Source organism: Bicyclus anynana, chromosome 8 (assembly GCF_947172395.1).
Source record: "Bicyclus anynana chromosome 8, ilBicAnyn1.1, whole genome shotgun sequence".
In the NCBI taxonomy this organism is placed as follows: domain Eukaryota; kingdom Metazoa; phylum Arthropoda; class Insecta; order Lepidoptera; family Nymphalidae; genus Bicyclus; species Bicyclus anynana.
In genome coordinates, this window is record NC_069090.1 from 10,242,720 (window position 1) to 10,264,846 (window position 22,127).

The 22,127-nt window shown below is 32.6% G+C and overlaps 2 protein-coding genes and 1 long non-coding RNA gene across 4 annotated transcripts; 2 read left to right on the forward strand and 1 right to left on the reverse strand.

The window, feature by feature from the left end:
* The first annotated feature begins 4,683 nt into the window (after positions 1–4,683).
* On the forward strand, positions 4,684–6,010 carry LOC128198328 (uncharacterized). Its single transcript, XR_008251052.1, has 3 exons — positions 4,684–4,774; positions 5,169–5,257; positions 5,652–6,010. It is a non-coding gene; the product is annotated as an uncharacterized LOC128198328 (long non-coding RNA).
* Positions 6,011–10,734: 4,724 nt separating this feature from the next.
* LOC112049991 (ubiquitin-conjugating enzyme E2 L3) lies at positions 10,735–14,347 on the forward strand. Its single transcript, XM_024088094.2, has 4 exons — positions 10,735–10,929; positions 11,084–11,179; positions 11,295–11,481; positions 13,227–14,347. The coding sequence occupies exons 1-4, from the start codon at positions 10,903–10,905 to the stop codon at positions 13,379–13,381; spliced, it is 465 nt and encodes a 154-aa protein (XP_023943862.1). The 5' UTR covers positions 10,735–10,902; the 3' UTR covers positions 13,382–14,347.
* LOC112049990 (histone deacetylase 8) lies at positions 14,130–19,318 on the reverse strand. 2 transcript variants are annotated; one of them, XM_024088093.2, is made up of 8 exons: positions 19,230–19,318; positions 18,818–19,013; positions 17,409–17,550; positions 16,511–16,617; positions 15,862–16,054; positions 15,301–15,473; positions 14,760–14,960; positions 14,130–14,681 (listed from the first exon to the last, which is right to left on the reverse strand). In XM_024088093.2, exons 2-8 carry the CDS (start codon positions 19,005–19,007, stop codon positions 14,494–14,496), a joined length of 1,194 nt encoding a protein of 397 aa, XP_023943861.2. In that variant the 5' UTR covers positions 19,008–19,013; positions 19,230–19,318; the 3' UTR covers positions 14,130–14,493. The 2 variants fall into 2 exon arrangements, with proteins under 2 accessions (XP_023943861.2, XP_023943859.2); XM_024088091.2 differs by having other exon boundaries at positions 19,087–19,313.
* Positions 19,319–22,127: the final 2,809 nt, after the last annotated feature.

Here is a 22,127-nt window from a genome sequence, read left to right on the forward strand (position 1 = left end):
ATCTATCTATAACTTGTTTAAAGACCTTGGCATCTTTAGGACTGCAGCAACTTCTATGTAGAAGAAAGAGAGAAAGAAGAATAAGTATCCAAAGCTGCTCTTACTAGGATCTTACCAAATTTGGCTAAACAGGGAGAACAACACAAGTAGGGGAGTTTAATCAATTGTCAAGGAATTCCTTAACCCTACATCCTGTAGTCACAACTCCAGGACTCTGCTCGGAGTATTTCTCTCTACCAGGCGATGGACCTGGCACCTGCACGGAATGTTAAGATATTCATCTGTCTCTTCATGCGTAGTATGTTTATGTATTTTTAATTAAATTTACTCACTCTCTTAATTTCAGTAATGTCCAGATAATCAATGATTAGACTATTGGACTTTTAGAATAAATTTTACATTGAACTATGAATGGTTTGTCATCTACATTTTTAAAAAAGACGAGATGTTTTGCCTGTAAGAACAAGAGAGAGGGAGAATAAGAAGGTAAGTTAAACACCTACTGTAAAATGCACACTGCTCCAATGTGGGTTGATAGGCTTGGGGTAATAAAGTTAAATTATAAAAGGATCACTATCAGGTGTTAATGATAATGACTGGGATATATAGCATATCATACTCTCTGAGATATAGGGATATAACACCAGCAACAGCTCTCCAGTGATGCAGTAGATAGCATCATTGCTCTTTGCATCTACACACCACAGCCAGTTGTGGCAATTTAACTCATCATATTAGTGTGATAAGCATGGATGTATTTCAGTGTCTATGTGGTTGTGAGTGTACGCCCATGTTAAATAACAAGTAATGGCCAAAATATTAAGTAGATGTTGATCAATAATCTTCTCTATCTTCCAGTAAAAGTTCCATTAAAATGACCCTGCTGTTCCAGAGATTAGCTCAAACAAACAGACAGATGAACATTTTAAAGAAGTATGACTGTATGTCAGTATTGTATATAGGCACTTGAGAAAACACAGTTATTTTGAAATCACAGACATACACTTAAATTTTATTAATATGTATTGCACAGCTGAAACAAACTAGGCACACATTTTATACAGGGTGCTCGGGACTATTTCTCATAAATTCAAGGTGTTGACAAGTCCACTTATAGGAGTTACCTTAGCTACTAGTTTATATTGAGGAGAACTTTCCACCTAGATGGGTTGTGACTGTATTAGGGGTCTGGTGATGAAGACGTAGGACAGTTAAGAGAACTCCTCAATGGTTCACAGTAGCTACCATGTGTTGATAAATTTGTATTGATGAGAACTTTCCACCTAGATGGGTTGTGACTGTATTAGGGGTCTGGTAATGAAGACGAAGGACGGTTAAGGGAACTTCTCGATGGTTCACAGTAGTAATTAGTTTGATTCTAAGTCAGAGGCAATCAAATACAATGTTTTATCACGACTCATAGCAACATACCTTTGGCGCTAGATCAATATCTAGGATGATTTCACTAAAAATGGAAAAATAAAAAATTTTTAATTAAAGAAATTCAACCAACTTCAAAAACATAAAACATACTGGCTAAACTAAAAAGCGAAAAATAATATTATACTAAGTTCATATCATCTACATAATTATGTAGATGGAGAGACGACCTAGTAGAGTACATGGGCCCTACATGGCACCAAAAGACAAATCAAAAACTTTGGAGGAGTTTGGGGGAGGCCTTTGCCCGGAAATGGGATGGGTTATAAATTAAAAAAAATATATATATATATATGCATATATATATATGCATATATAATAATAGTAATAAATAAATAACCAGGCTATAATAAAAAAATAATAAATAAGTTCATATCATATTATGTTCTAACTGATGATCAGTTTGAAGGCTGTGCTAAACCGGTGTTGTTTTAATTTAAGCTGTTACTGAAAGAACTACATGAAAGAACACTGTCTGAAAAACCTAAATATTTATGATATTCTTACATGGCTTGAATTAATACATCATTGGGCTAGCACCACCTTCAAACTGATCATCAGTTAGAACATAATATGATATATAGAACTTAGTATAATGTTATTTTTCGTTTTTTAGTTTAGTAAGTATGTTTTTGAAGTCGGTTGACTTGTTTTTATTAAAGTTTTTTAATACACATGTTCCTTAGACATTTTAAGTTAATTTTCCTTATAGAACTTGGAGCTACCCTTGAGTTATGGGAAATACTCCCGAGCACCCTGTAGATGCTACTTAATCCTACTAATCCATCATTCATCAGTATCGGTTGGTGGGCTTGGAGTTTATGAAGAATATTAAGTATATATAATTTATTTATGAACATTCCTCATTCAGTTGAGCTTTTACTACCCATAACACAAGCTAAGCACTTTGAGACTAGTTAGTGATGTGTGTAATGTGTTAATATAAATATTAACCAACTTTCTGCAGTTTGAGAATACGCGGATAAAATATAGCCTATGATACTCAGAAATAACGTGGCTTTCTAGTGGTAAAAGAATTTTCAAAATTGGTTCAGTAGATCCAGAGTTTACCTGCTAGAACACCACCAACTTTACCTCTTTATAATACATACTAGCGGACGCCCGCGACTTCGTCCGCGTAAAAATCGATGTCAACTTTCAACCCCTATTTCACATTCTATTTTGCAAGTTTTATAACTTATACCCTGTAACTAAAAAAATTAAGGACTTTCCGTACAAACTTTCTACCCCTACTTCACCCAATTCTGATTTTGTTTTCACGACAAAAAGTATCCTATGATCCTTCTACGTATTATGGTCTCAAATCGTCTTAAGTATCGTTTGAATTCATTCTGTAGTATCAGCGTGATGCCCGGTCAAAAAAAAGGCAAACAGACAGACAAAAAATAGAAAATATGAGCGTGGTGCGATGACAAAGGAAAATAGAGACTTCTATGCTAAAATAAAATTAAATCGAATATATATCATGCTAATATAAAATATAGCCTATAGCACTCCCCGATAATGTAGCATTCTACTGGTGAAAGAATTTTTGAAATCGGACCAGTAGTTCCGAAAATTTGTCCCATTTAAAAAATGTGACAAACTTACAAACTTTACCTCTTTATAATATTAGTATAGATTAACAACCCATTTTCGGCTCATTTTTGAGCACGAGTCACTTCTCAGGACGAGAGGGGTTAGGCCTTAGTCCTCCATGCTTGCCCAATGCGGATTGGCAGACTTCACACACCTAGACAATTAAGAAAATTCTCAGTTATGCAGGTTTCTTCACAATGTTATGCTTCACCATTTAAGACATTTAATTTAAAAATGGGTTGAATACATATCAGTATAGATTTTTATTGTGAGTTTCTTGAAAGAAGGAAATGCTCAATATTTCATAGACCAACCCAGGACTCAAACTCAGAATTTCATGATAGTTACACTGAACCAATAAAGCAGTTAGAGAGAGAGAGAGAGAGAGATAAATAAAAAGAGTTTATTATGTATTAAAATAAAAATATATACCTAATGCTTTCAGCAATCCTGCTTCTTCACATGAATTTTACCCGCATGACGACGGTTTTTAATATAAAAAATATTTACACAATGTCTCAAAAAGCAATCAAAGCTTTCAAAAATGAACAATGTTCGCAGAAGTTCAGTACCAACAAACTCACAAAAAATGAGCCCAAAATTTAGCATTACTTGCAAGCCAGACTAAGAAATTTCAAGAAGATAATTTAAAAGAAGACAATAGAATAAAATAATATTAACACACAATGCTTAGCAAATATAGCATTAACAGATGGAAACCAGGCAATAGGTATGTTAAAATAGGTTATGTTTCATAGAAGCTATTTTAATCCTACACATCCATCATTTATCATTGTCTCCATATAGTAGAGGAGGTATGGAGCTGAGACCCACCACACTGCTCCAATGCTGTTGGTGGGCTTAGGGTGATAATGTTCAATTAATTAATTACCACTATCTGATGCTAATGTTAATAATCGGGATTAAAGGTTTCCCAACTTCAGGATGAGAATTTAACTGATTTTTTTTTACATTTTTCATAATCTATTCTTCACATTTTTCACTTAATAAAATTCTTTTAGTTTTTGTTTGTTTTTAACTGGTGAAAATATGTGAAATTTTGCTATCGGCTTCCCAACTCCAAGATGAGAATTTGACTGAATTTTTTTTTACATTTTTAACCGATTTTAAAAAAAGAAGGAGGTTCTCAATTCGAGTCTATGTTTTTTTTTCATAATCTATTCTTCACATTTTTCACTTAATAAAATTCTTTTAGTTTTTATTTGTTTTTTAACTGGTGAAAATACATAAAATTTATTCTTTATGTTTAAATTATCAACCTATTTTAACGGCATTACAGGGCCAGGCCTTATAGAAAAGTGATTATGGAGCTGAGACCCACCACACTGCTCCAATGCTGTTGGAGGGCTTAGGGTGATAATGTTCAATTAATTAATAACCACTATCTGATGTTAATGATAATAATCGGGATTAAAGGCTTCCCAACTCCAAGATGAGAATTTAACTGAATTTTTTTTCACATTTTTAACCTACTTCAAAAAAAGAAGGAGGTTATCAATTCGAGTCTATGTTTTTTTTTCATAATCTATTCTTCACATTTTTCACTTAATAAAATTATTTTAGTTTTCATTTGTTTTTAACTGGTGAAAATACATAAAATTTATTCTTTATGTTGAATTTTTCAGGTGTAGCAAAATAGAAGATGAAGGTCTAGCTGTGCCAGTCAGTGCTGAGCCACACAGTTGCTGCTGGCATGTTTGCAAAATAGCACAAGGTAACCTGCTTCATCGTTATTATCAACCTATTTTTACGGCATTACAGGGCCAGGCCTTATAGAAAAGTGATTATGGAGCTGAGACCCACCACACTGCTCCAATGCTGTTGGAGGGCTTAGGGTGATAATGTTCAATTAATTAATAACCACTATCTGATGCTAATGATAATAATCGGGATTAAAGGCTTCCCAACTCCAAGATGAGAATTTAACTGAATTTTTTTTCACATTTTTAACCTACTTCAAAAAAAGAAGGAGGTTCTCAATTCGAGTCTATGTTTTTTTTTCATAATCTATTCTTCACATTTTTCACTTAATAAAATTCTTTTAGTTTTTATTTGTTTTTTAACTGGTGAAAATACATAAAATTTATTCTTTATGTTTAAATTTTCAGGTGTAGCAAAATAGAAGATGAAGGTCTAGCTGTGCCAGTCAGTGCTGAGCCACACAGTTGCTGCTGGCATGTTTGCAAAATAGCACAAGGTAACCTGCTTCATCGTTATTATCAACCTATTTTTACGGCATTACAGGCCCAGGCCTTATAGAAAAGTGATTATGGAGCTGAGACCCACCACACTGCTCCAATGCTGTTGGAGGGCTTAGGGTGATAATGTTCAATTCATTAATAACCACTATCTGATGCTAATGATAATAATCGGGATTAAAGGCTTCCCAACTCCAAGATGAGAATTTAACTGAATTTTTTTTCACATTTTTAACCTACTTCAAAAAAAGAAGGAGGTTCTCAATTCGAGTCTATGTTTTTTTTTTCATAATCTATTCTTCACATTTTTCACTTAATAAAATTATTTTAGTTTTCATTTGTTTTTAACTGGTGAAAATACATAAAATTTATTATTTATGTTTAATTTTTCAGGTGTAGCAAAATAGAAGATGAAGGTCTAGCTGTGCCAGTCAGTGCTGAGCCACACAGTTGCTGCTGGCATGTTTGCAAAATAGCACAAGGTAACCTGCTTCATCATCATTATCAGCCTATTTTAACGACACTAGTTTAACAGAGCCAGACCTTATAGAAAAGGGGTTAGGGAGCTTAGACCCACCACACTGCTACAATAAAGGTTGGTGAGCTAAGGGAGATAAAGTGAAATTCATTGTGGATCACTATCAGATGTTAATGATAATGACCTGGACGAGGCGCGGGAGTGTAATACAAACAACTTACCAACTCCAGGCTGAGAACTGTAAATTTCTTGGAAGAAAGAAAAACTCAGTATCTGATAGCCTGACCCAGGTTCGAAGCCACGACCTAGTTATCCAAAACCACATTGGCTAACCAATATTATAATACTGGCGGACGCCCGCGATTTCAACCGTGTGATGTTCAGTTTTTGAACATCCAGCGGGAACCATGTTTCTGGGATAAAAAGTAGCCTAAATATTGCTCAATAACTTCCTCTATCTTCCAATGAAAGTCCAATTAAAATCGGTTCAGCCGTTCCAAAGATTATCCCAGAGAAACAGAAACACAGACAGACAAAAAATTTAAAAGACCTTGTTTGCATTTTAGTATTGTGTATATAATTATAATCACTTGAAAAAACTATTGATAAATTTCACTAAAATTAACTTTTATTCCTGAAAAAATCAAGGGAGATTTGTGAAAAACTGTATTTCACGCGGTCATTATTGCATGCCTCAACTAAATTATTTTAGTGTACAACATGATTTTTTTGAGACGAATATCTTACCAATTCATGGATTCACCATGTGGGTGTCCATCACGTGGCAGAGAGAAAAACGCTGAGCAGAGCTTGGACTTGTGATCAATGGACGTAAGGTTAAAGAATTCCTTGACAATTGATTAACACTCCCCTTCTCTGCTCGTGTTGTTCTCCCTGCGTAGTAAGGTCTGCCAAATTTGGTAACCCAAATCTGCACTTCTAGAGAGACCAAGGTCTCTAAGCAAATTATAGAGAGATTTTGCTGGTAATCCTCTCGCACCTCTCTACGGCGTACAGACTAACCATATAGCCATTTTAGTTAGTTCATTTGTTAGGTCATAACATTTATTCAGTTTTATACTGTGGTCCTTTGGAATGTTAGTCTCCCACGGGACAGTAAGCACTACAAGTACTATGCTAAAGGAAAATGTCTGGTTTAGATCACGAAATAGCAACATCCTCTGGGATTATCCTCTTAACTGGTAACAATAATAATTATGTAAAATGTATACCTTATCAGCCGATAGACGTCCACTGCTGGACATAGGCCTCTTGCATGGATCTTGTTGTGTTGTACTATACATTGCAAGGTAATGCCCATAAATGACCACGCTGGGCATGCGGGTTGGTCATTCGCAGGCCTAGACTTCTCGCACCGGTATCGCTGCTGCCTGACACCGGTCTGTGGTACTTGTGATGTCTAGCTGAATCAGAATTGTTAAACCGCCATTAGTCGGTCGCCAGAGCCTCGTCGGTCAATCTGCAGGGTGCACCACGTGCAGGTGATGTTGGCAGTTGGAGAGGCTGACTGGTACTAGCCTCCCCCTTACACCCCATAAATGTATACTTCTCATTTATTTTTGCAGGTGCAGTGCATGCAATAATAGTTATGTAAAATGAATAACTTCTGATTTATTATTGCAGGTGCTGTAAAATGAAGATATATTGTTAAATATCATGAGATAGAAATAAAAGATGAAGGTCTAGCTGTACCCGTCCCGAGCCACACTACTGCAGCCACGTTGCTGCTGGCATTTTTGCAAAATACCACAAGGTAACTTGCTTTATTCATTCGGCTTAGGTTGATATTATTAGATTGATTAATGATCACTATCAGAAATGTTAATGATAATGACCGGGTTCGACGGCTTAACATGCTCTCTGAGGCACGGGGGTGTGACACCACCAACTTCCCAATTCCAGACTAAGAATTTGTTAGCAGAAGCAAAAACTCAGTATCTCTTAAAGACAGAACCAGGATCTCGTGATCCAAAACACATGGGCTAGCTACTGAACCAACAAGGTATTTTTGACCTGCTTAATAACAATGAACTACATGTTTACTAGATACACTTACAGTTTTGTTTTTAAAAACTGTAAGTGTATCTAGTAGTATCTCACAAATGTCCCTGAAGAGAATTTTTATTATATATTCTTATTATATATAATTATGTAAATATTTATTTTCAGTGCATTTTAAAAAGTCATGTTAAATGAAATTTTCTATTACAGGTCACAACAAATATAATCAATGGACCAGGCACCTGCACCATGATTCTTTGGAATACTAAAATTCGTCTCTTTATGTACTGTACTTCTCATAATGAAAAATGTCACGTTTTTATGAAAGAAATAATGGAATCAAATAATGAATAAAACAAGCATATGCTGGAAGTCCTCAGAAACAGCTCCGACTTTGATGATTTTTTTAAAGTCATGTTTTTTATGTTATTTAAAATCAGAAATGTTTTGGTGGACGAAATTATTTAAATTGTTAAAAAATATCTATGCTATTTATACATATTTTTTTTTTTAAATACAACCGACTTCAAAAATACAAACTTATGCAGAAAACTAACAAACGAAAGAAAATATTATAATATTTTCTATCTATTGATCACTTTGAAGGCGGTGCCAATGTTCCAATTAATGGGCCGACAATTAGTTATCTATTGTTTACTAGCTATAGGGCTCGAATTGCTTTTTCATATCTTTAAAAGACTATCTTCGGAATGAACCCTTTATAATAAAAAAGTATTATCAAAATCGGACCACTCAATAAAAAGTTATACTTGGTTGTATACTAAAATTAATGGTTAAACAATCAATCATCCCCTGTTTTCGTAATGTAAAACCAAGAATAACTGTTAACATGAGTAGTCCGATTTTGATAATTCTTTTGATTGATCATTCTTGATTGTTTTAGTTTAAAACCAAGCATGTCTTCGAATTCCGATTTGAATAACTTTGTTTTAAATAGAAAGGGTATATTCCGACAATGGTCCCAAATCATTATAAATTTTAAAAAAACGAAGATGACTGGTTATTTTCCCATTAATTGTATTGTAAAACTATGCGTAACTTATTACGAAGTGGTCCGATTTCGTAAATTCTTTATAGATTGTAAAGGTATTTTGATTGTAAAGCTCCCATATAAATTTAAAAAAAAAATTCCAATCCTAAATGTGCGATTGATTGTTTTCTCATTCATTTTAATGTAAAACCAAGCATAACTTTTTATTGGGTGGTTCGATTTTGATTATTCTTTTTTTGATAGAAAGGGTATATTCCTAAAAGTCTCATAAAATGTTGGAAAACAATTTCAAACCTAATAGTAGGAAAATAGAAGATGATTAATTGTTTTCCCATTTATTGTAATGTTAAACTATGCGTAACTTTTTACTGAGTGGACCGATTTTGAAAATTCTTTTCTTTTTGTAAAGGGTTTATTTCGAAGTAGGTCCCATATAAATTTCGGAAAACAATTCGAATCCTTAAGGAGGAAAAAAACTGTACGATTGATTGCCTACCCATTAATTGTACAATTGGCACCGGCTTCAAAGTAATCAGTAGATAGAAAATATTATAATGTTTTCTTCAGCTTATTAGTTTACTGCATAACTTTGTGTTTTTGAAGTCGGTAGTGTTTGTTTTTTAATTATTTATTATATAAATAGCATAACTATTGTTGAATAGTATAAATCGTTCCATCCTCACTTCAAAAGGTTTCTGATGTCAAATAATATGAAGAAACAAACTGAACAAAAATAATCATCAAAATCAGAGCTGTTTCTGAGGAAGTAGAGGGTAAATGCTCTATTGATTCGCCTAAAAGTAATATTATGATTTTTTATCGCATTAGGTTGTAAAGTTCGGCTAGTGAAAGTAGAGACTGAAATTGCCCGCCAAATTTAAAAATCATATAAACAAAGTAAAAAAACATGCGTTTTCATAATTTACTTAAATTAGATTTTAATTTGTGAATACATTATTACCTATACTATAAGTGTTAAACTCAGTTATTCCAATATTTGCACTATAATTTTGAGAATTTACTCCGATTTTTTAAAATTTGGCGGGTGATTTCAGTTTCTACTTTCATTAGCCAAATTCTAATAATTTTATTGTTTATGAAATTTATACTAATTAGAAAGAGAAAGAATTTGATTATTTGTTTGTTTGCATTGAATAGGCTCTGAAACTACTTTGCTGATTTAAAAATTTCTTACAGCATTATAATCATGGATTAGGCCATAATTGTTATCTCTGTATTCCCACGGGAACGAGAACTACGCTGGTGAAACTGCGTGACGTTTGCATAGTTTATCATATGTACAAATATCCCGACAATCTATATTTTTATGTATGAATTGGTTAAGTCATAATTGACTTGATTTTCCCAAATATATCAGTGAAGTCACCCAATTGATGCATAGATATATTTTTATTTTGGTTTTCATTTTACTTTAAAGATAAAATTTAGTTTTAGAAGCAAAATGAATATATGTAGATTACATTTTAGGTGCTGATGTTTACTTAGTTATTGATTAAGTGCATAAGATTTTTTATTTGATAATAAAGACATTTCAACTTGAAACTGTTATTCTTTCTATTGTTTAATTTATTATATACAATTACTTGTTACTAAAATATTGTGCTATTATATTGTTTTTAATATTTTCACAGTTCAGCTTTTGGGGACGGAGTGGTTTTAAAATAAATATTTTTAAAAATCTGTTTAAATGAATTAATTAATCGACAGAGTTTATAAATATCTGTTTAAATTAATTAATTAATCGAAATGGTTTTTAAAAATATTTATTTTAAAGCTATTCCGTCTACAAAAGCTGAACTGTGAAAATTTAAAAACAATATATTAGCTTTGAATTTCCCGCGTTGGCAAATTGTTTCAATGGGGGCATTCCACAGATGGCGGTAATTTTAGTGCCGCTTTTTTTGTATGAGGTTGGTATTCTTCTCCTGAGTAAATATGTTCCTTGGGCGGAGCTCGATCGAGTGCAGCGAGTAAGCGAATATTACTGACGTTTCACTAAATCATATTTTCGGCATTGCGAATTATGTTATTTAAGTGGATTTCAATTTAAATTATATTATAATAAATTGCAAGTTATCATCACACACGGTATAGTTCAGATATAATCTACCATGGCTGCAACAAGGAGACTTCAAAAGGTCTGTTATTTCTAAAAAATATCTTAGATTACTTTTATATGTAATCAAATTATCTAATAAAGTGTAAATATGGTAAAGCAAATCGAATCCGTAACCATTTTTAGTATCTTGTTTATGTGGAACGATCAAAAATGTATAAAACAATCATTTTCAGGAATTAAATGATATAAGGCAGTCAGGTCTTAAATCTTTTAGGGACATTCAAGTGGACGAATCTAATATCTTAACATGGCAAGGCTTAATTGTTCCAGTAAGTATATTTTATAGTGTATAAATGTTGCATAGTTAATCCTTAAAATTTCAATCTAATTATGACTCATTGATTGTTATATTATTTTACAATTGTAATGTATATATTTTTTTAGGATAATCCTCCATATAACAAAGGAGCATTTCGCATTGAAATAAATTTCCCTGCTGAATATCCATTCAAACCTCCTAAGATAAGTTTCAAGACTAAAATCTATCACCCAAATATTGATGAGAAAGGTCAAGTTTGCCTTCCCATCATCAGTGCAGAGAACTGGAAACCTGCCACAAAGACTGACCAAGGTAAGATTTTTAAAATATAATTGGAATGAATAAGATCTTTAACATAAAAGGAAATATAAGTCTGTTTCTATGTTACTAGTGAATCATGTATTTCATATTCATAATATTCAGCAATTAATTTGTCTGTTTACTGAAATATAAATTGAAATGGATTGCAAATGGACAAAGTATGGTATAAATGGTAAAATTAAAGTGAATAATGCTTCTTTTTCAAATTACTTTTTGCTTGCTACATCTGTAGCAAATTGTTGTTTTACCCAAAACTTTTACACTAAATAGAAGCATATGTTTTCTCCAAAATCTAGTAATTTACCAACCTTGGTAACTATCACCTTTCACCTATTTCTACTTTTGTAATATTATGTATTCTTAATTAGTGTATATTATGAGCTGTGATAGCCCAGTGGATATGACCTCTGCCTCAGATACTGGAGGTTGTAGGTTTGAATCCAGTCCGGGGTTTGCACCTCCAACTTTTCAGTTATGCACATTTTAAAAAATTAAATATCAAGTGTCTCAAACAATGAAGGAAAAACAGGGCGAGGAAACCGGCATTCCTGAGAATTTGCTGCATTCTCTGTGTGTGTGAAGTCTGCCAATCCACATTGGGACAGTGTGGTGGACTATTTGGCCTAACATCTCTTATTCTGAGAGGAGACTCAAGCTCAGCAGTGAGCGGAATATGGGTTGATTATGATGAACCAGTGTATGGTTTAGTAAACAGGTTATTTCTTAGCCAGCGTCTAACATAAATATTTGTTAAATTTTTGACACAAATTATGTTATAGTAAACTAAAATCTGACATATCTATAAAAAATCTCAATACATTATGATTAGGATGTCTAAAGTTAGATAGGTAACATACTGCAGGTAATGTATATTATCAGTATAACAGTCAAAATACATGGATTCACAATCTATGTCAATTGATTAGAAATACCAATATATATAATCATTTTGGATTAAAAGTTATCACATCTTATCAAATAATTTAAAGGGTTTGTTATGTGTATTTCAAATAGAAAATAAATGCATTATAATTTTAAAGACCATCCTTGACTTGTGAGTTTGAATGTGTCACATCATTTTGTCGTGTTATCTGCCACTTGGAGAGCATTTTAGACTGTGGAGTCAAGTGTGGTGCAGATCTGACCAGACCAATGCATCTGGCTCAAGGATCTTCTTGAGGCAGATGGTACAGAGTCTAGTTTGTAGTAGAGTCTGAGTTAGGTGTATTGGTCTGAAATGCAGTTCATGGGATCTAGTGCATTTTCCTCCAGCACCACATTTTGAACAGCCTTCTAAAACTACTGGACTAATTTTATAAATTCTTACACCATTAGAAAACTACATCATCAACAAGTAACATAGGCTATATTTTATCCCTGTATTCTAAAATCAGGAGTCTGCTAGTAGACCATATATTAAACAAAGTTGGGTCTTTCATAACATTAAAATGGCTGAATGGATTTGGATGTTTTGTCAAATAGATAGATTATAGTCTAGAACAACAAATAGGATACTTCATATTCTTACGAGGATGTTTCCAAGGAAACAGGTTCTATGCAAGTGCTACAGTGGGGTACAGCTAGTCAAATATAAAATGGTCCAGACAGTACAAGTAGGTTGTATAAAGGATTTTTTGTCATGGAAAAAACCTCAATTAAAATGTTTATTTAGTTTATCCTGTGAGTTTTGTTTGGTATTGAAATGAGAGATTAAATACTGTTTTTTCTTTTTAAAGTGATTCAAGCATTAGTTGCTCTTGTAAATGATCCTGAGCCAGAACATCCCTTGCGTGCTGAACTTGCTGAAGAATTTCTTAAGGATAGAAAAAAATTTACCAAGAATGCAGAAGAGTTCACTAAGAAGCATAGTGAAAAGCGGCCTACTGATTAAACAATTCCAATTAATTTACAGCAAATGTGTTTGTAATAAAAAGAATACTTGTATCAAATATGCTTAAGGGTTTCGGGGTATCTATGATGGATTCAATTATAACCTTCCTAGAGTAACAGTATATTCTCAAGTATGAATGTTGAAAATAAAAAAGATTTAATACAAGTTTTCTTATTATATTAATCTTTGATGCTTAAACTTGCTGTAGATTTTAAATATGCTACTGGATATGGGCCTATTGTTTTTGTAAACCACATTGCTTGAAAATTTTGAGCACCAATTAGCAAAAAGTAAACTTGTTTTAAGAATGATTAAAATGTGCTTTCAAATATTATAACATTGGTGTAATCAAAGGGAAAATAACTAACTGAAATTTACACTCACACTGTTACACTATTGAATTTTCAGACACTATTTTCCTTGTGACATAGGGCTTATTATTGCACGTAATTGAAACTTGTTTTGCTTTTTAATATTTCTTTTATTATTAAAGCAGTCTTATTTATTTACTTTACACTGTAACAGTTATTAAACTTATAAAATAAATTCAAATTGTTTTCTTTTTTGTTTTTTGTAAATAGCATATATTATGTTACTAAAAAGCATTTCTAGCAAACTAAAGGTATTGGGTTGAAATTCAAGTAGGTATTTATTATATGTGATTTGGCAATTGTCTTTTTAACGTTTTCTTTATGGTCTGTGAATAATTACTAATGTGGGTTAGCTGGTTCATTAAATAATATGCATCTCAATGTAATATGTATTGTAATAGGTATTTAATTAAAATATATAAAATCAAGTATTCAGGTTGCAGATAATCTTGTTCCTGTCATTATATTATGTGCGTTAACATTTTATGTATCCCATGGAATTGCTATGAGACAGTTGATCCAAATGTTTGCTTGTTCACTTGTTCGACAATCAATTATTTATATTTGCTGTATGTGAATAAATAATAAATGTTTACTGGTCTTCTAAATTAACAGATCATATTTTTCCCAGTAGCTTTGAATTTCCTTGTAGTATCAATGAATGCTAATGGTTTCATAGCATGCATATTTAAAAAATAACTTTTATCAAAAATAATAATGTTACGTAATGTAAGAAAAAAATTAATCTAAGAATTCATAGATATCTACAGTTTTGTCAGTAACTTCATACTGGACATCCATATTATTTTCAGACCTGAAGTCTAGTTTTTTTGAAATAACAGAATTTGGCTTGGGGTCTTCATCAGTTTTTCGTTTCTTTACTAGTGGCTCTACAATTTCATCTGTTTGTAAATATTTGCTTAAATTTTCTGAAAAAAAAAGCATTGTCATTAACTAATAATTAAAATTCAATATAAATTAATGTTTCATTAACTCCCATTTGTTACCTTTAACGATAGATATGGCATGCATAATATATTCTCTAGTATTGACATCTTTACATAATAAAGGCTGTACAGATAGTGTGTAGTCAGGTCCATAATTCATCCAAAAACAATGCTCAGGTATTATTTCATCCAGTTCAATTCCTGTGACGAGAGCTGTCAGTGAAGTCCACAACTTTGCAGTATTACTGTTGTTATACCCTCCTAAAAGTAATGCAATTTTTTTCAATTTTATAGTATTTCCTAATATGAGCAATTCTTTATAATTTACCTTAGGTGGATTAGCTTTCTCTAATACAAAACATGGTCCAATCCAAGCATGCAAACAAACACTGATATCACATGTCTCAAATGGTGAAGGAAAAAGATCATGAGTAAACCGGCATAACAGAGAATTTTCTTAACTCTCTGCGTGTGTGAAGTCTGCTAATCCCCATTGGGCCAGGGTGGTGGACTATTGGCCTAATCCCTCTCGTTCAGAGACGAGACTCGAGCTCAGCAGTGAGCCGAATAGGGGTTGATAATGATTATGTAAGAAAATTACCTCCTCCCAAAAGCAATGTGGGTTTTCGTTTATCAAGAACCTTTTGAATGCAAGAGCTATATCCTCGTATGGTGAGTCCAGCTCCACCGATTGGGTCATGAGCAAGTGCATCCGCTCCACACTGAACCACTATGGCGTCAGGCATGAAACATGAGTATACCATGGTAAATACACTAAAATCAGAGTACAATTATTTGCCATATAAGTCTGATACCCTTGGTTACTTGACAAACATTTAATCTACATCTATACTTATAATAAATCTGTAAAGAGGTCAATTATATACATGAAATATATTTTCAAAATAACTATCAGGGGGTAATTAGTGATCGATACTGATACCAAAAATGCAATTAGTAAAATTTTTGTCTGTCTGTATGTTTGTTATAGAAACAAAAACTACTCGACGGATTTTAACGAAACTTGGTACAATTATTCTTCATACTCCTGGGCAAGTTATAGTATACTTTTCATCATGTTACAATAAATAGGAGCAAAGCAGTGAAATCTCTATATGTGTGAAGTCTGATAATGAAGATGCTTAGCTAAAATAACATTTACTTATCAAAGGCATATTCGAAGGTGGCATCTGAATAGAATGCGTGCAGTGGGAAATTACACATATAGCCTTTTCCTTTTAATGTGCCTATATCTTCTATCAGTCCTGAGCCAGGGTAGAAACCAGCTTCACATTTGTGAAATGACAGTGTAAATACAGATTTGCTCAAATTGTATGCATCTTGAACACCATTACCTACAAATAATATAATACAAATAAAAATTAAATTAGTCTCACTGTAAAAAGTCGTAGTCATCACTATTAGTCTGTACAAGGCTCAAGGGCTTTTTATTACAGGAGAGAGATATGTTTTTTAAAATCTGTACTTATAATAAAACTGTAACAGTTAAAATTCTGTACATTGAAGATATTTTGAAAATTTTAGTTGGAGGGAAGTTTATAAATATAATAATCAATACTGAAGCTAAAAATACTTATTTCTAATTTTTTATCAGTCTGTCTGTTTGTATTTTTGTTGACCTGGCATCACGCTGAAACTACTAAATGAAATTAAAAAACTTGGCACAATGCCCTTCAATTAAAATTTTCTAAATATCTTCAATGTACAGAATTTGACCAATTACAATTTTATTATAAGTATAGATAATAATTATAATTATAGCTGTAAAGAAAAAAAACAACAATTCATACCATGGTGTACATCCAAGTCAATATAAAGTATATCTGAATACTTTAATTTTAGTGTTTCTATAGCAATGACTATATCATTAACATAACAAAACCCTTCTGCACCAAATCTGTGAAAAATACAATAATTATTAATTTTCTTATATTATAATATTATTATAGATAAGTAAGGATTACTTACATCATGACATACAATATGATAATAAGATCTTTCTTATAACTCTAGTTTTATGAAATGTCTTAACATAGAAGACGCAGCTATATTAACATTGGTTAATCATATCATATATCATAACTAGCTTATAGAAACTAGAGATGAATATCTTAGCAATCCAAGGATTCGCCGTGCAGGTGCCAGGTCAATCACGTGGCAGAAAGACAAGCTCCAGAAAAAATACAAAGTCCACTACTTAAATATTAATTTCAATAAATCATAAAACATTAAACAGCAAAATGCATGCATCAGAATCTGTATCCGCTAAGTTGGTGATAGCCACAATAGTAATTTGACAGGTAATGGTTGCTCATGGAAAATAATATTATGTTAAGAAATATTTTTTTACAGTTTACACTGTATTTGCAAATAAATGATTGATTGATTGCACTTACAGATCATACCAAATTCTAACAGGCTCAGTTGACTTTTGTTTGAATTCAGAGAATAGGGAATGAGAAAGCCAACTTTTTATCATATAAACTGGTAGACACCGCGCGGTTTCACTCGCGTGGTTCCCGTTCTAGCAATATGGTGATAAAATATAGCCTATAGCCTTCCTCGATAAATGGGCTATCTAACACTGAAAGAATTTTTCAAATCGGACCAGTAGCTCCTGAGGTTAGAATGTTCAATAAAATAAACAAACTAACTCTTCAGCTTTATAATATTAGAATAGATAAATACCTGTGAGCATGGTGCCACCCTCCGCACCAATTAATAGCAACATCAGCCAAATTAAGAAGTAGACATTTGGCTGCGGTCACAGAACTTCCAGCAATTGTTGCTACTGCCTCATACATATTAGAAATGGGTGGACAATCATATCCTGCAAGGAGTAAAATTAATTATTTATTATTATGCTTCCCTCCTCATAGGAAAGGGGATATAGAGCTTAGACCCACCACACAGCTCCAATGTCTGTTGGTAGGCTAAGGGAGATATGGGGGCCTAGCATGTAACCAAGTGCAGAGAAATAGAAAAAATGTTGTGCAATGGTGACAGTTTTCACAGACTCTTCTCTTTCGTCCCATTGCAATAAAAGATATAGCGGTATTTCCAGCTGTGCCACCATTGGTTGAAGTTAGTCTATTTACCTTCACAAGATATGTTGTTGGTCACATGTAAGTACTAAAGGACATGAAATTATTTTATAGTTATTTATATATCTATTTCAGGCTGGAGTAGTAAGGTACAAATGAGTTTGTGTGTAAACTAAATGAATGGAAACATCACAGGAGAAACATTATTAATATTTTGGAGTAGCAATGTATTTCCTGGAGGTCTGTGGCAAATTCATCGTATAGGGCACCCAAATTGTCATGTTGTGTATTTTTTAAAAACACACATAGCCTTGTGACCCATGGGCCAGTTGCAATCTGCCAGCCCTGCCATTCTACAGTTCCGCTAACAATTTAGATTATAATGAGGGGGAGGCCTGTGAAGTTTACTCTCAAAAATAATGATAATTTTCAAACATGTTTCTGCTATACTGACACTCTAACTATAAGTATAACAACCAAAGACAAATCTTCCGCTCAATGATTTTATTGATCGGAAGATTTGTCTATATCTAAATAAGCTTCATTAGTACTGACAGTGCTGGTAGAGTATTGAAAGCCAGCACCATAAAGCCATTGCAGCTATTTTTGATGATTATTGGGTTAATGAGAGTAGAATACTTGTCATGTTTTAAATATTACTACTAACTTTTCCTATTAAATCTTAAAAATAAAAATATTTAAGTGTTTTTTAATGTTACATTTCTGTGCATCATAAAAGAAATACCTATACTACAGCCCTAAAAGATGTGTACTGTTTGCCAAAAAACAAATAAAAATGAGGGTATAAATAGTCACTACACACCTAATAATATTATAATTACTTGTTATTATATTAATAAAAATAAATTTAACAATAAAATAGAACAAATAGATATAGTTAATATATTTTGAATAAAATTTTAAAAACAATAAGTTATGAAATGACATGCGTTTTCTAATTTGTTTGTTGGTGAACAGTATATAATATAACATCGAGCAGGGCTGTAGTTTATAATTTACGTTAGTTAAAAAGGAACAAAATGTACACTACACCTAAACCATATTCTTCATCTTCTGGAGTAGGCATGTAACCATCTTCATCGTCAATCTGGCCGAACCTCTTCAAATGATCGAGGTATAGATCTGAGTGAAATAATTTCAAATCACTGTATGTGGCTGGTGTAGAGCGTACTACTATAACATGGTTTAGGAGGCCATACGCTGTTATTAAGCTGTGCACCATGGACGCCTGTGTAATAATATTTGCACGTTTAGTTAATAGCAAAAATTAAATTATTAAAAAAGTTAGTATTTCGGCGGACCCTTTTTTCAACTGCTGGCAAACGATCACAATGTTGTATCAATTTTTCTTCCCATATATAAACCACCTTTCGATTACTCATATTAATATTTTTTATTTAAATTCTGAAAATTAAATAAGTTTTGTACCTATTAAGGTACTTACACCATAATATTAATATTTATTTTCAAATATTTAACATAACATTAACAATATCAACGTTTATTTTTGATCAAAGACCAACGTCAAAAATCAAAATAATCAAATCAAATGACAGATGACAATGACTTTGACATGCTATGCGCGAACGATCCGTACTTTTTTTTACTATCGTATAACATTGGGTTCCAGCTCACTATACAAAATTGTCCCGAAGTTATGACACCATAGACACCATAGATAAAAGTATAACATGGTACGCAAAATCATTTAAAACTTCGTTTCATTAGAGCTTTTATATAAACAGATACACTAGTTTTTTGTTTTATTTAAAAATACCAAATAGTCATGATTTTACATGCATTCAAAGTTCACATAAATATCGACTCCCGCCTTACTCCCGCTAACGGTCACGATCACAAACGGCTAAAAGTCACGATATAGTATGGTCGAAATTTTCTTAGATGACTTTTTTACACAACAATAATGGCCGACTATGAATCAAAGACAATCAGTAGGGTTGAGAAGTTAACGGCGGGCATCGGAACGATATCAAGTAGGTATCGTTATAACTGAAATACCTAAACTAAAATATCCGTTACTATACTACGTTATCTTAAAAGGGAACGTATAGTAACGTTTTTCGGTTGTGTGCATTTTAAGAAATTAAATATCACGTGTCACAAACGGTGAACGGTGCACGGTTTATGCCTATGGGTACGCGTGGTTAAGAAATGGGGTAATCTTTTTTTATTATTATTATAAATATACTTAAAAAATACACAACACTATCTAGCCTCAAAGTAAGCATACAGTGTAGCTTGTGTTATGGGTGCTAAGATAGTTGATATTATAATATTAATATACAATTATATACTACATATAAATATATAATGTATAAATACACACAGACACTTAAAAACACTCAATCTCATCACACAAATATTTTCCAGTTGTGGGAATGGAACCCACAGCCGTGGATGCAGAAAGCAGGGTCACTACCCACTGCGCCACGCGGCCTTCTCTTTCTTTAATCTTTTGGGGACGTACTAACGTCCAAGATTTGCTTATACTTCAAAAAAGTGTGCACGTATCCACGTACATACTGGGTGTAAGGGACATGATACCGAAAACTGCATGAAGAGGTTAAATTTAGTTTCCACAACGATATTTTAAATACCAATTACGTCGGAAATAAGAAAATTCAGATTTTGAATAATGCGATAACAACGCTCCGCAATCTACTGCGTACGTACACGTAGGTACGTACGCATCGACAGCAAATCGGCTGGCTACACTTACCTATCTAATACCTATTTTTTATACTTTACAAGTTTTTAACTAGGTACAGGTAGTTAACTTACTTCAGGTTGTTTCTCGTTTACGAGACGTTATGTCGTCGTAGTAGGTACGATATTCATGAGTACTGAATTGATTTGATCTAAGCATTTCAAGACTTCTCAGTCAACACACACAAACACACACAATACAAACGACACAATTGTATGAGTATTCGTTACAGAAAATCACTACTAACAGAACATAAAACATACACAAAAGTTTTTGAATTTTGGTTTGTTTGTCAACAGACCGCCGAACACGAACTAAAGAAAAAATAGCGTAGCGTCTAGCGAAAGGACCTAAAGTTTCAATATTTTGAAAATACCCATTAACCGCGCCGCGTGGCTTAGGTTAGAGAGAGATAGCAATTATTTTCCTCGGCACCGGCGGCGGTCGGCAATACAACGTCGACTTTGTATATATACCTACTAGTCGTGACCTGCCTATTAGACCTCTTGGAAAACAGCTGATCGCGCGCATTTTGCAAATTAAATTTACATTGCTAGTTTTTGTTAAAAATCTTTGACGATTTTTATTAAAAATCGTATTGAGATAGATGAAATAAATACTTCTAAGCTGTAATTAGTTAAAAAAAACTGTAAAAATATTATTATATTTTTACAGTTTTTTTTTATTAATAATATTAAAATTTCAATATCGTGAAAAGACCGACAAAAAATTTCAACGCTGAGAGACTTAGAATCATGTACTGAACCACTGGATTAAGTTTTCGTTAGCATGCCCCTTACACCCAGTATAGGTAACCGTATTTGAATAAACTAAAACTGTAGACTCTGCCCTGCATGTATATTTTTGAAATATGTAAAATAGTCAGAAAAAAAGTTAATTATTACGAAAATACTTATAGAGCACGGCGTTTCCATGAAAAAAAAAACTCATTTACCCTTCTTCATAATTATTACTCTACAGCTACAACTGAGAAAGAATACAATAAGGAACTTAAGCTAACTTATCCTAATAACTAGCTACAACTTGATGTTATCCATACCAGTGTTTGAATAATGCTACTATTCGTAAGATATCTTTTACGCTATAGAATAACGTGAGCATATTTATTGTATAACATTTTCATTAAAAAACTATTTTTTAAAATAAAATGATTATAAAATATCAATTTTCCATCTTTAAACTAACAACATATCAATTATTAAAGAATCACTCATTATCATTTATCGATAAGTTAACGCTCGATGTTATTTACCCATCCTTGCTTTTCATAGACAATCTAGCGTTACGAAATGTCAAATTGCCGTAATCGTAGTTAAGCTGTGCAAATTAATCTCGTTGTGATTTTGTTTTTCAGAAAATAAATGTGAATAAATCGTAAATTCGGTGTAGTTTTTGGTGTAATTCGTACTGTACGCGTATAATAAAGGATTTAGACACTTTGTTCTTTAGAAATTACGTATAATGTAAGTGAAATATGTGATTTTAGTGACAAGACGGGTTTGTTTTGTTCATAAGACTTCTAAGAAAATTTCGACCATAGATATAAAACTTTCTTTCGTCATAGGTCGCGATATTGTACGTGACGTCATCACA